Consider the following 14,932-nt stretch of genomic DNA (forward strand, 5'->3'; position numbering starts at 1 on the left):
GTGAGGGTACAGTTATTAGGTCCCTGGCTCTGGATCATGTAGCCAGTCTGAATGGAAACTGCACGTACCATGTCCTTTTTAGGTGGGTATTTCTGTGGAAACAGCACAGAGAGGCCAAAGTGTAAACAAACAGAACGAGGACCCCACTAGATTCTTTTTTTTTTGTGAGATCTGTAGAAGGCAGAGTAGACATTCAAGAGCTTTGTGCTTTTAAGCTGCCAGTCAAACTGATTTTCAGCTTCATAGTCAGACTTCTGATGCAAATCCAGTCCACACCACTCTGTAAATAAAAAAAGCAAAGCTGCATGCAGCCCACTATTTCCCTTTTAGCTCCTTAGACTCTAACAGTATATCCAAGGTTATTATTAATGATTAGGGAGTCCACTACTGGTTAGTCTGCACTAATTAGGAGAGGGACACTGCAGAGCACTCAAGAAGAACAGACAGCAGCAGTCAGCTAAGACATCTGCTTTATTTTTTCTCTGCTATTTGACTCATATTTTTTGGCTTCTACACTTAACACACTACCTTGTATTGGCAGAAGAAATCTCTGCAATGTGAACTTTTGTAAATCATCTGCAGGTTTCTGGGATACAGAATTCTCATGCTCTGAGCTAATGTAATCTTCTTGATTTTTTTTAGACTTCACTAAATCTGAAACATTAATCACGACTAAGCCATGTGTTCAAAAACACCCAGCACACCAGGAAACTGATCATCTCAGGACTCGAGCACTTGAGGAGCAATCAGTATGAACAACAACACGATAATTAAACTTTGGACAAAATTTATCATTTTTAATATATCACTATACGCTCGCCAACCACTTTATGTGGTACACTTCTTCAACTCTTGGTTAATACAAATATCAAATCAGCCAATCACATGGCAGCAAATCAGTGCAATTAGTCATGTAGACATAATCAAGACGACCAGCTGAAGTCCAAACTGAGCATCAGAAAGACAGGTCTGAGTATTTCAGATACTGCTGCTCTGCTGAGAATTTTACCATACAAAACCATCTCTCAGGTTTACAGAGAACGCTGAGCAAAAATGCCATGTTGACGTCAGAGGTCACAGTGAAGTGGTCAGACTGCTTTGAACTGATCAATCAAATAAGCACTGGGTACAACCAAGCTATGCAGAAGAGCGTCTCTGAACGCACAACACATCAAACCTTAACGTAGATGGGATACTACTGCAGAAGACCTCACCAGGGACTATTCCTTTGTGACAGGGTTCTAGAGTGCGACCGATGTGGTTGCACATGAGACATAATTTTTCAGTGGTGCGACTACAAAAAAATCCTAGATCCAAGGTGCGACCAGCCTTTCGAGTAAAACTTCTTTCCCACTTCTTAACCTAACGAACTTTTTCGTTAAGGCCTGATCCATCCAAAATTAATAGCCAGTGCTCTGACGGAGCCATCAGCCTCTCAGGTTATGTCTAACACTGGTCCGGAGACGGCATCAGGTAATGAGCCACATACGATCGACTTTGAGCCAGAGCCCACTGAAAGTAAAAGGGGGAAAGCGTATACATTTCGAAGAGAGCGGCTTGACCAGTTTCCCTGGCTAAGATACAGTAAAGCTGACAACATGTTGCACTGCATTTACTGTCGTGAGTGTGGGAAGACTATGGCCGGCAATACCGCATTTGTGACAGGTGCTAATACGTTTCGAATTGAAACGCTGAAAAAGCACAGTGTATATAGAAAACACATTATATGCAGCAATAAATGCACTGCCAAAGTGTCCCCTCTCCCCACTGCCTTTCAGTGGGAGTGAAGAGAGGGGACTGCCGCTCTGATGACTTGTGTGCAGGCAGCAGCAAACAGGTCATCAGATAAGGCCAAGATGATGATTAAGTTTAACATCGCCTACAATATTGCCAAAGAAGAAGTTCCGTTCACTAAGTTCAAGTCCGAAATAATTCTTCACAAGAACGTAAACTCCACATACAGTAATGATGTCACATGTGCCCAGTTTATAGGTGTCATCCCAGACACATTGAAAAAAAAAAGTGAAAAAATGAAAAAGGCCAAGTTACATGAGTTGGTCATCTGAGAGGCATGTGACTGCAATGGAGGATAGTCCATAAGATATCAAGCTGTTGGGATGTTGAGATGTTCAGTTTGAAGCCTTTGAGGCACTTTTAATTTAGAGGGTTTTTTTATTCACTTATCTTGAGATGTTTTAAATTTAAATTTCAGCTTAGCTCAGCACTTTAAGCACAAGCACTTTTTCAGTAACTTATCTTTCTTATAGAAATGCGCTCCAAATAAAGAACTTTGTGTTGACAAGATTGTTAGTTAATCATTTACAAATCAATATTGTCTGTATGGACAGCAATTTTCCCCCCAAAAAAGTGCACATGTAAAACTGCGGTGTTAAGCGATGTGAAACTTTTGCGCTGGTGCACCTAAGAAAACAACGTTAGGCGCACCAGTGCAACCGTGGCAACCGTGGCTGCTTGCAGCAGGATAAAATACAAATACATGTCAAACAGGTTTCTTGAACATGACAATGAGTTCACTGTGCTCAAATGAAGAATTATGGCAGTTCTGCAAGCAAAAGTGGTTCCCCCAGAGTAGCAAAGTGTAACTAATGTAGTGGCCAGTGAGCATATAATTAATCTCTATGCCAATATTCACACGGTAAATCAAATCTGGTTCAATTCAAGCTAAATATTATGAAGTGAACTATAATGCAAAATACTATGTCCTCGTGATGGAGACAGATGACAGGGATCACATGAGTCCTTAATTAGCTGCTGGGCACAAAGGATATAGTTACAATGAGAATGAGTCAGTGGATCAGCACTGTTGTGTCTGGATCTGTAACTCCACTGTGGAAAAAAAAAATGGCTCAGCAAACAAAGCAGTCATTAGAAGCCATTAGAAGTTATTAAGCCTTTGCCATTATAAATATTTGCATAGGGTTTTCATGCAAATACATATCGGACTCTATAGCACTCAACACAATGGTACGCTTAACAGCAACGCTAACCATAGTTACATGACAGATGGATTGCAAAAGCAGACTGTTAAAAAGCCTCGGAAATGTATGATTAAAGAGCTGAAAATAATTCATGGCTCCTGTTATGATTGGTGAAAAAGCTGAACAGCGATTGTAGGATAAGAAACAGCATAAGTGAACCATGTCCCGCTGACGGATGCGCCAACACGCCACTCATAAGTTTCCCCTGAAGCCAAACTCCAGGAAGTCGAGCTCTCGAGTTTTTCCCATTATCAAGATCAACCTTGGCTAACCACACACGTAAACCGACACACAATTTGTTGTGTTCAGAAGTTCAAATTGATGCAGGAATGCGGAAGGCGGGGTGGAAGTCAACAGCTCACGGTCATATGAGAGGCCTTATCCTGCTGCAAACACTGTACTGGTGAGCAAAAGTTAGAATGAAAAGCAGAGAGGAGACAAAAGAGTGAACAAGGACACCAGAGGACAGACAAAAGGAATAAAGACAAAAGACATGGAAACCCATGATACACACAAAAGGCTGACGGACACGAAGACAGTGAGAGCGACATCGCTGAAAGTGTTGAATTGTTGTTTTACTTTGTTTCACCTTCTCAAGGATTTGCTTCTTTTTCTTAGTCTTTTTAAGTTTTCTACACATTTTACAAGCCAGTCAATCAGATAAACCAGAAAACAAGTGGCAGGTTAATGAATGCAGGACACAACTAGCAACAGGTGATCAGTACAAACAGATATAAAGCCAACGAAAAGCTGAGGTTTCAGGCCAAACTGAAAGTTACTCACATCCTCTTAGTGTGCTCGAATCAACTGATGGTTTTTACAGCTTTATAGTATCTAGATTATTCAAGTGCATTCAAAGGCATGCTCGGAAAAGCTGAGCTTAAAACACAATATGTTCTTCTATCATCTATCATTGTTTCAGGTGAAAGCATCAGGGGCAGACAATATGATAGAGCATGGTCTTTGGAAAGGTGCTAAGCTAAACTGTTGCTGTGTAAGTAAAGAGAGCAATAGAGCGTGTGGTAGGAGAAGTACTTCTGGAGACTGGATCGCGTTCCTGTTTTCTGAGCTGAGCAACTTCCAGCAACATGGCACTGGGATGCATTTTATGAAGTCTGCAAGCAGACAGAAAGGCTTTTAGGAAAGTAGGTGTCATGTTTTTGTTTTTTTGAACACAAAAATGAAATACAACAGTTGTTGCAGGTATTTGTTCATGTGAAAATCAGCAGGAAGTGCGTGTTATCAACCTCTCTGGGACCGACTGCAGTCAGATTATTTTGTGCTCTAAATTAAGCCTCCATTTTCCCGGATAGATTTCACACTCAGTGGCAGACAAAGCTACGCTGTGAAAGTGCAGCTCATAAGGAACCAATTTAAATGCAGAAAACTTGTCTATTGCTACTTTAAATCACCGACACAGAGCGGTGAAATGTTCCCTTAGAAAAAAAAACGGGGCCTGTTCAACTTGCTAAAGAGGACCACTTCATTTTAGCTCGCCAATATACAGCACTGTGCAAAAGCCTCAAGTCACTCCTCATTTCAGAGGTTTTTATTTGGCTGCTTTTTCACTCATCAGTTCAATCCTTGTACCTGACCATTTTTGGAGGAATGGTTCTTTTTGTTGTTGTTTATTGAGCCACTTTAACACTTATTGAGCCTATAAATCACTCACATAACTCAAGGGATGACCCTGTATTGTGTCTACTCATAACAAGAAGAAACCTTTGAAAAAGAAGAGCTTTGAACTTCCTTAAAGAAAGCCTGAGGAACTATTCCTCAGAGCTACTTAAAGAAATTGAAAGAAAGCTCGCGTACAAGAGTTCAGGCTGTGTGGAAGAATTAAAGCGGTTCTAAATATTGATGTTCACGCTCATTAGAACAGTACAAACTCTCCTTTCGCCTTATACACTTTATTTCTGTCAATAGAAAATTGTACTTAGGAGTCAGTATAATCTTTTAATAATATAAGTTTGCATATGATAGAATACCTCTTTATGACTCAGACTGTTGTTTATAGTTCGCTGTGATCCGTTATGCAGGGAAGGAGCAGTACCTGCTAGATACTGTAAGAGCTTAACGAGCAGTTTCACTTCGTGCCAGGTAGAGAAGCCTCTCCTGGCACACGCACACAATGCGAGATGACTCAAGACTTTTGCACAGCAGTATTCACCCAGTTCATACTGAGATATGTTCCATTAGCATTCCTTTTTATCTTTACTTACGGCATGTTTGATAGAGTAGTTCATGATGATGTAATCTTTTCCTATTGGCAGCCAGGAGCGGAGCGTGATGACGTCACGGTTCCGAAGTGGCTTTGGGCACTTCCCTGTAAACAAACAAGAGAAGTCAGGTGAACAAAACATCAGAGAACAATCTGTACCTGAAGGCAATTTACATGCGATGGTGCAACATACATGAGTAGTAACCAACGTCCGCATTGACCGTAAGCTTCCCAATATCGAAGGTCTCAATGACATTTGTGTCCCACTTCTTTCTGTATTCAATGTCATGGAGAACGTCATACATGGTCTCAGCTGACACATCCTTGCACAACATCCGACACTGAGAGAGGAAGAAGGACAGAAAGAGAAACAGAGGCTTCAATTTTAGGCAACAAAGGTAAATCCACAATGATATTACAGATTTGAGTCACACACAAAGTTCCACACAGCTTATTCAAACTGTATTTAAAATACATAACTCTATGGCACCAGTATTGTACTTCTCTGAATTCATCGCTCTGGGTCTAATGCAAACTATGAGGTAGGAAAATCCATTAGAGTTTAATGAAGCTGCTCAGCATAAATTCAAAGTGAAGTAGTATACCACTGTTGAGGAGAGCTCAGGCCTAGTGATGCCAAGAAAGGTAAGTGAGACACAAAAACAAAGGCCAGTGAACACATCACAGACTCAAATACCTGGAAATGAAACATATGCACACACTCACTGCACCCATGTGGACCCCACACATGAAAGAAACACGAATGGCAACTGATGTGTAAATGATTAGACATCAGATGGTTGGAGACCGTCAGTATTGGAGAGCAGAACCGTCAGGTGTGTGTGTGTGTGTGTGTGTGTGTGTGTGTGTGTGTGGCAGAGAGACAATCAGTACAGACAGGTCACTGACCATAGATGAGTCATTACCGAGACCCAAGCTCTTAAATGGAAAACACATTTACCACAAGACAGAGATGGAGAGACTTATGTCAAAGGGTTGTTGCTTTTTTTCAAGAGTGCAGCAGTAGCAAGAGCTCTGAATGCCACCTTTTTTAAAATCTTTTTGTGGTTCTGTCTGAAACAAATGACGTGTGAAGTCACGTGTGCACTAGAGCACCAGCTTTTAGACTAAAACCTTCCTCATATCAGTTATGCTATGCACACTGAATAGAAGTGTAAAACTTACTGCGTGGCCACTGCGTTATGCTACAGAAAGACCATCTGCAGGTAGAGCTGCTTTTTCCTGATGGTTTCTCTCGTTTTCTGTTGTGCATATTCCTTTCAGACGTTTCATGTTGATAGCTAAGACTGACTTACAAAAACGAGGAAGTTTTTATTGCACTTAAAGCAACATAACACATTGCTGTCACCTCGAGGAGGCTGCTGGTGGTTAGTGGAGTCTGTTTGCTTCTTTGCTTCACTTCATGTCTACCCCAGAGGGGAGACACACAGTGAGTTAATGAGCAGGAAAACAGCAGTAGAGAGTCTAGCTGAAATGAAACAACTGCACATAAATGCACGGCTTCGGCGGAGGAGGTAAAGTTGGTCATCTACTAATCAGAACATCAGTAGTTTAATCTCCAGCTTCTCTAGTTTGCATGCCCGAGTATCCTCGGGCAAGATACTGAACAACGGGTTGTCTCCAATGCGTCCATTGTGTGTGAATGACTAAAAGCACTTAGGTATTGAAAACAGTGCTTGTATGACTGGGTTTGTAGTACGAATGTGTTTTGAGAGTTATATATATAAGTACCAGTCCACAAACCTATTAAATAATATATTGTGGTGACACATTGGTTCAATGGTTGAATGTGTTCTTTTGTCTGAAACAAAGAACGTTGTTCCTCTGTGAGAAAGAAGGTCATAGGTTAAAATCCACATGCAAACTCCACACAAGAATTTATATGTTCTCCCCGTGTCTGTGTGGGTTCTCTCCTGATTCCACAGGTTCCTCCAACAGTCCAAAGACATCAATATTAGGTTCTTAAGTGATTCTAAACTGGCTGTAGAAGTGAATGATTTTCAGTTTCTATGTGTTAGCCCTGCAACAGACTGGCAACCTGTTCAAGTTATAGGCTATAGGCTATAATGGATGGATGAATGGATGGAGCCTCGTACAAGTTATAGGCAAAAAAACTAGGAGTGGTGCTTCCATTAATACCACAGCTGGTTGATTGTTTGCATAGCATGTCACAGCTTATTAATGAAACCATAGAGACTCCTGGCTATGTTTGGCATAGACGGCAATACACCCAAGGTAAGCCCTTGAGTAACAGTGTTGCCAAAGTTACAATTGCCAGGAGAAACTAGTCTCAATAATAACAAGGTGAAAGGCAAGTGGTAGAGGCATGTCGAGTTATAAAGCATAAGAGACACAAAGGCAATGAGGGAAAAAAGAACCCAGCACTTGATTGAGAGCAAATTAGAAAGAAATGGACCAAGGGAAGTTGTCTGCCCCAGATAAATTTTAACTCCTGTTATAAATCAGTCCAGACAGTTAAAAGCTCCGCCTAGCCTATCTTCCATCACTGCTTCCCTTCAGGCTTCATTTAGGAAAATTATCATAGACTGTATCCCACATTTGTCTGTAAACCTGTTTTAAACTCGAGGTCTCCTCTTATAACTATTTGAAATTCAAAATGGTCCGCACTGGTCTGATACATGGACAAGTCACCAGGCCCAACAAAGAAAAACAGACATTCATACATAAAGCCAGGTTAGAATCACTAATTACATGCATTTGGACTGAGGAAGGAGGCCATAGTGCTCAGAGAGAAACCACACTGGCACAGGAATAACATTCAAACGCCACACAGAAGCCCAGAGCGTCTTTACTGAGAGGCAATGATGCTTATTGCTCTGTTGGAAGCGTCATGAGGATATCTTTTAATTACATGTGCACACAACCTGGCAGGTGTATATCATTAGAGGTGCTCCATCAACTAAAATATTGGTGAGTTGCAATTTTTACTCCTAGAGGACAAGTCAGGGAATTAAGACATACTTTTGGAAAGTTACCATCAAATTTTGCCAATTATTTTGGCACACAACCCACTTGCTCGAAAATGTTTGTTTACCAGCTGCAGATTGGAGCCTGTATAGCTTTATATTTCATATTTCTGTATAGTTTTCATATTTATATCCTGTTCATAGCCTGTACATAGTTTGTACACTCACTACAGCCTGTACATACTTATAGTTATAGCATATTCATAACATACCTTCATACCGTGTACATTGCAACATACCAGTAATAGACCCATATTTTGTACCCTCATACCTATAACGGACCCATTTCTGTAATATATCTATATATCTATATACAATGTATATTTTGGAATATATCTATATTGTGGCTAAAGCACTTTCTGGATGGATGCAAACTGCTTTTCGTTGCCTTGTACTTGTGACATGTGCAATGACAATAAAGTTGAATTCTATCATAATTCTATTCTATCAGCTTTAGCTGTAGCTCTCACACAGGAACACAGTCTCACACAACTCCACAACAGTCACACTGTGCAACAAAGGAAACTGTAAATGCTAAATTGTAATGACATTCCCAGAAACAGAACCCTCGGTGAGATCGAGGAAATGCAGACTGAGTGCAGAGAGCAGGTCAATACAGACTGAAAGCTGATGAAATAGAAAAAAACAAACAAAAAAAACCCCCAGGAAGGTTGTGCAAGCACATTAGTGTTACTATTGTAACCTTATTGTTAGCCTAATCAAGAAATAAGTCATTTCATACTTCACATGAGTGGCAGATTGCTAGTTCACTTAAGCAACAAACGGCAAGCAAAGTTCAGAAGAACTGAGGAAAAATAGCACCTAGCTGTGTTTCGCAAAGAGCACAAAAAACGCTCTTCAGCTAAAGTAGTGGGTGTGTCACTGGACAAGTAGATCCCAACCAATTGGATATTCACTATCAGTATCCGTATTTATCCACTGGTTTGTCCACCAGAGGACACTCTGCAACTTCTTTGTTGGATCAACTAGACCAGTTTTTCTCAAACTCCAGTCTTCGAGGGCCGCTGTCCTGAGTCAACTTCTATAGAGTGTTGCTAATGACCTACTAATTGTATTCAGATGTGTTACAACAGGGACACATGGCAAAGTTTCAGGACAGCCGCCCTCGAGGACTGGAGTTCAAGACCCCTCAACTAGAGGGTAAAAAAAGTAAAAAATAAATAACTAAAAAACATTTTGTGTGTCAAAAAACAAGCTCTGACATTAAAATCCTGCTTGTAACCATAGCAACAATCCTCTATATATCACAGCATGACACTCTGAAAGATAATGTCCTATTTATGGTGTATTGCTGTTCGAACCATTTTTATTTTAAATGCATTAAATCAACTCGTGAGTGAGATGTTTTACACTGCATCACTACTCACAAGGATATGAACTAATTTTCCAAGAGGGAAGTCTGTCACATTACAAGGCACATCTTAATGCCTGTAAACGTAATTAGGGACTGTAAAGTCATCTGTTATCGCTGTCTGAAAGACAATAGTTAAAACCCTTATGAGTATTCTGTTGTTGTATTCAAGATTAGTGAGATAGATTATGTAGGCACAATGCAATTCTGATTTATTTTAACAGTGTAGTCAAGGAGGCATTACACATTTATTACCAAAATAAAAACTAGACAAAAGACAAACGCCTCCTTTCCACCGGTTTGGTGCTGGAACCGAGTCGGTGCAGGTCACAAAAGACCAGAGAGAATAACAGATGTCTTGTGTCCACAGGCAAACTGAAACAGGAGAAGCAGGAAGAAGGAAAAACAAAATGAAAAGTCAAAGGGGGAAAGCTGCAGGGAGCAAGACATCCAGCACAGAATGAAGACATACAGCCAGCTATGTACACGTGTGTGTAATTCTATTACAAACTAATTCAGTAAACTCGATAGATGAAGCAAAGATGGCAGGATAGAGGGGGTGAAACAGAGTTCAGAAAGATAAAATAGACATGGCGGAGACAAGTAGGCATAGGTGGACAAACAATAGGTGTGTGCAGACGGCAGTCTTTTCAGTATGTTTGTCCACAGGGTCCCCTCTCTGCCTACTCATAACACCCAGTGACCTGCGATCCCTGCACATCCAGCCCACTCCCTCTACTTTTCCTTCTCTCTCTTATTCCCTGTCCCACCCACTCTTCTTCTCTTCTTGCCACCCTCTCCCTCTCCTCTTCTAATCTGTCATCTCCCATCATTTGTTCCTCTGGGTGCTGATACATGAAAGTAAATTTGAAAAAAAAAAGAAGAAGAAGAAGAATAAAAACAGAAGGGGAGTGACTCAGAGCTGGGCTTCCCTCTTCGTCAGCATGAGAGAAGGCAAACCCTGGGAGTATGTTTGTGTGTCTCTGTGAGTGTGTGTCGATGTAGGCAGGAGGATGACCCATTCACAGTAAATAAAAACTACCCACATTTTAATGCCCACACACTGAGTGTTGTATGTGAAGTCGCGTGCTGATCGATGATATTAAATTGCTGGTTAGAATGAGCACAGGCGTGACTGAACTGTGAGGTGATCACTGATTAATATGGTAGGGGCAATGATGACGATGATGATGAGGCTAATGATAATCGGGGCACTAATGATGATGATGATCGCCAGCCTGTTCCCCTTCTCTCACTCAAATGGGCATATATCTATCTTTGTTGCTTTTTAAAGCTACACACAAGACAGGCAGAGAGGTTATATTAGAGATGCACTATAAACAGAACATCTGTAAGTACCACACTGACTCACAACTGCATTTGTAATGACATAATTGTATATACAGTACATTTGCAGGGTGGAAGATTGGGTATGTGAGAGTGAAACAAAAGGGGAGATGAGACAGTGGTGCACAATGCAAAACCCCCAGCTTTTGTCATATTTACATAAAGATAAAGTGCCAACTACAGATAGAAGCCCCACCCAAACTTCAAACATGTGTGCGTGCACTTTCCACTTCTCGCTGTTTGCAGTCTGCAACTGTCAAGATAAAACACACCTGCCTGATGTCAGGGAGAAACGCCTGAATAAGCAGATCCCTACCCTCTGCACACAGGATATACCCTGAGGAATTACGCAGGAGAATGAGGCGGCTTTATAGGCTCTTGATTGGCCTGTACACTACACACACACACACACGCACAAACACAAAGAAGATTGCTAATAGGTAAGAAGATGGATAGAGGGGGCTGGGAAAAGCCCTGTGCTTTTGCAGCTCCTGCACATGTTGATAACACCTCTATGTACACACGCACATATGCACACAAGCTAACAAGACTTTATTTAACAAAGTAAACACCGAGTGGCTCGCTGACTCTCTTCAGACCTGGATACAATAGCAGGACACACACATATAAAGCGGAGGATGGGTTTTATTTGTATTGTTCTATATGTAGTCAGTTCTGGTCAGATTAGCAAGCTGGAAGGGTTAAAAAGTGGAAAGGACCTTCCTGAGATTTCAGGCCGTGAGGCCAAACATTTCTGTGTGTGTGTGTGTGTGTGTGTGTGTGTGTGTGTGTGTGTCAGACAGTGAAAATGCTAAAAGAGGTTTTTAAGCCTGATAAGCACTAAATTAACAGTCAGTCAGGTCTCCTGGCAGCATCTGCAGCTTTAAGATGAAGTAACAGTACGCACTGGCAAAGCTGTGGGCTCCAAGTGAAAGTGTGAATTTTCAATTTCTTTATTTACAGTTTACACTTGGGTGCAGGTCTCAATCAAACTGCTCCCTGCTAGCTTCTACTAAACTTCTACTTTCGAGCTTGTGCTGAAGAGAGAACTGGGTGTTTTGCCACAAGTGTGCTGTGAGAACACTGTTTAAATTAATCCCCCCCCCCTTCTCTGATTCCCACGACATGAACAAAGCATTATTAACGACTGCGGTCAGTCATTGTTAGACTCGGGTACACGGCAGATTCTCAGAGGCTACAAGCAGCGCCGCCGTCCTAATAATGCCTCCACGTCAACTCCCAGGACAAACGCTCACACTTGACGAAAACTGCCACGTCTGCTGTTTGAGCTGATAACAGAGTTTGCTCACAGTTTCACATGGAGCTCACGTTACCTTACCTAAACAACTAACCAGGAACCACTAGATTTTTCCACCTGGGGCACAGTGTCCTATTAATGTAAACCGATCCTCTTCAGAGGACTGGAGGGCGATTTAGTTAAATGAGAATTACACACACAAAACACACAAAAGGTGATCAGAAAGACTGACAATGGATTTAGAAGCAGCAAGCAGCTCACACTGAAGGTAATTATTGAACCGATGGCCAAACAAACTGATCAATCCTGTCTGTTTGCCCATGACCTAACCGACTGCTCTCCTACTATTGTCAGCAGCTCTATTTGAGCGTGCGCTTTTGCAGACTTCCATTTGTTTTGAATGGACGACAAACTGTGTAGACTCAGCACTCTACATAATACGGTTTTGCACAGTGGCTTGAAAATAGTTTCGCTGGCAAAAGGCGACATGTCTCCAGAGAACTAAGCCTGCCTCCTGAGATTTCATCCAGCTCTCACTTCTCTTTAGTGCAGGACTTTTGTTTGTTTGTTTGTTTACTGTGGGCATCAGGCATCAATTCAATCCATTACCTAAAACAGGATGTGGTTACTACAATGCATTTTTTTAAAAAAGTTCTTGTCTTTACCTCCAAGCCCTCTACCCAGACTGCTACAGTCATATTGGGCCATTTATTAAAACTGATTTGCTTACTGGCTTTACAAGGAGCAACACAGAGAGTGCTTTCTCATTTCAAATGTGTTTCTGGGGTGTTTGGAGAGCGAAGCTGCAATAAGAGCACGCAGCAGAGAGCAATGCTTAAAGGATGTCAGCAACTTAAATCATATGGGAATTTAGATGGGAGCACTTCCCTGCCAACTGGATTATGCAGCAGGGTTTTCTATCGCTCCCCTTCCCCTCTGTCTTTGTACTGTTGCCACATGACCACATCCACACCACTTTCCATTATTCCCCACCAGTACCTGATGCCCAATAGAAGCGCACAAAAAGTTCTATTCATACCTGTGTGGTTAAATTGTCTCACCTTAATTTTGTGGATGGACTTCCCCTCCTCCAGAGACTGGGCCCACACAGTGACGACCCCTTTGTTGTAGGTCATATTCCAGCCCTCTTCGCACAGACATTCGGCCTTGAAGCTGGCAAACGCCTGGTCGTCCGGGATTGTCACAGTGTGTCCAGACATGGCTTCGTGTTACCGCGAGGAGTTGATAGGAGAGCGAGGGATGTGGTGGGATGCGTGCGGATGAGGACTACAGAGGAGACACGGTGAGCTGGGGAAGCCGGGAGTCGAGTTTCCCTCCTCTTCTTCTTCTGTGGGAATAACTTGTCTAATTCAATTTCCTCCTTGCAACAAGCTTTTGTAGCTGCAGCGCGTCTTGTGATGGTCTGCGCGCGTGCTTGTGTGTGTGAGTCTGTGTGCGCGCGCTTTCAGGGTCCAATAACCGCAATCCACCCTGCACAAACTAATGTAGCAGAGGTGCAGGCAGAGAGAACAGGTGAGCTGGAAACAGCTGGGGAGGGGGAAAGGCAAAGAAGTGCGTAAAATGAGATGGGCGGATCAGATCAGAGCTCTGAGCCGCGGTTTAATAAGTTTCTGTCCGCTCCAGCAGCCCTCTCAAACAGCCGCTCTTCAAGCAAACCATATGTTTCTGTGTTTCCGCCTGTCACTCCCCGTTTCTGTCTCTTACCTTCTGCTTCCACCTCCCCTCTCTTGCCCTCTGCGCGTCTCTACGCCTCTCTCTCTCTCAGTTGTTGTTTTTTAAGGGTTTATAACAAGCTGATTTCCAGAACATCTCCATCGCTGCGTCGCCGCTGTGGCAGGTGGTAAAGGGGATGCGGTGAGAAATATGAGGAAGAGGAGGAGGAGGAGGAGGAGAGTCGGACTGCACAAGCAGGAGACCAGCCACAGCCACCGTGAAAGCTCCTCCCTTTGTTGCCTTCAGCTGCTGCTCGTAAAGCTCACAGCTCTGCATTATTTTAACGGGAAGACTACAAAGGCAAGAAAGATATTTACGCCTCTGAGTATAAATTACAAACAAATACTTTGAAAATGTTTTTGCATAACGGTTAAACTGGTCCAGGAAACAAACAAAGCATAAGACAAAGAAAAACGGCGATCAAAGCCTAAAGCTCTGATTTGTGGCATTTTTCATTAAACAAACTCTGCTTAAATGGAAATTTAGTAACTACAAATGCATTTTATTACTGATTTTCTGGTATGTCTTATAGGCAGAGCTGCAGACTTAATCAGACCATCGAAGTCATTTTAATCTATAAGTTATCATCTGTAATAAATATGTCATATTCCGTAACACACCAGCTGATTTGGTAAAATGGGGAAATGAAGGAAAACAGAACTCCGTGAACAGCACTTTGTGGAAACTGTATTTGCTTTTTAGCCACATCTGTGTTTGATATCAAATACTAAGCAGACTGTACAGGCTGACCAGGGCGACCAGACCCCAACAAACTAGCACTGTGGTGCAAAGTGTTCCTTTACAGTCCGGGGTTATCTTGTCAGACATATATTTAAATGAAACGTTTCCAAATCAAGTAAATATGAGAATAATAACAGGAAGCTGAATTTTGTTCCCTATATGATTTCATGCATTAGTCTTTATACACACACACACACACACACACACACACACACACACACACACACACACACACACACACACACACACACA

General features: G+C 42.0%; 2 protein-coding genes across 2 annotated transcripts in view; one reads left to right on the forward strand and one right to left on the reverse strand.

The window, feature by feature from the left end:
- stard10 (StAR related lipid transfer domain containing 10) overlaps positions 1–14,134 on the reverse strand; it is a 17,663-nt gene extending 3,529 nt beyond the window's left edge. Inside the window, exons 1-4 of the mRNA XM_013914301.1 lie at positions 13,267–14,134; positions 5,414–5,561; positions 5,222–5,325; positions 5–92 (exon numbers count right to left, since the gene is read on the reverse strand). Coding sequence (XP_013769755.1) covers positions 5–92; positions 5,222–5,325; positions 5,414–5,561; positions 13,267–13,425 — 499 coding nt within the window. The 5' untranslated portion in view covers positions 13,426–14,134. The remainder of the gene's footprint in view (positions 1–4; positions 93–5,221; positions 5,326–5,413; positions 5,562–13,266) is intronic.
- clpb (ClpB family mitochondrial disaggregase) overlaps positions 1–14,932 on the forward strand; it is a 520,737-nt gene that overhangs the window by 452,159 nt on the left and 53,646 nt on the right. The window lies entirely within an intron of this gene.

This window comes from Pundamilia nyererei, unplaced genomic scaffold (assembly GCF_000239375.1).
Source record: "Pundamilia nyererei isolate P.nyererei 1_Seehausen unplaced genomic scaffold, PunNye1.0 scaffold00185, whole genome shotgun sequence".
In the NCBI taxonomy this organism is placed as follows: Eukaryota; Metazoa; Chordata; class Actinopteri; order Cichliformes; family Cichlidae; genus Pundamilia; species Pundamilia nyererei.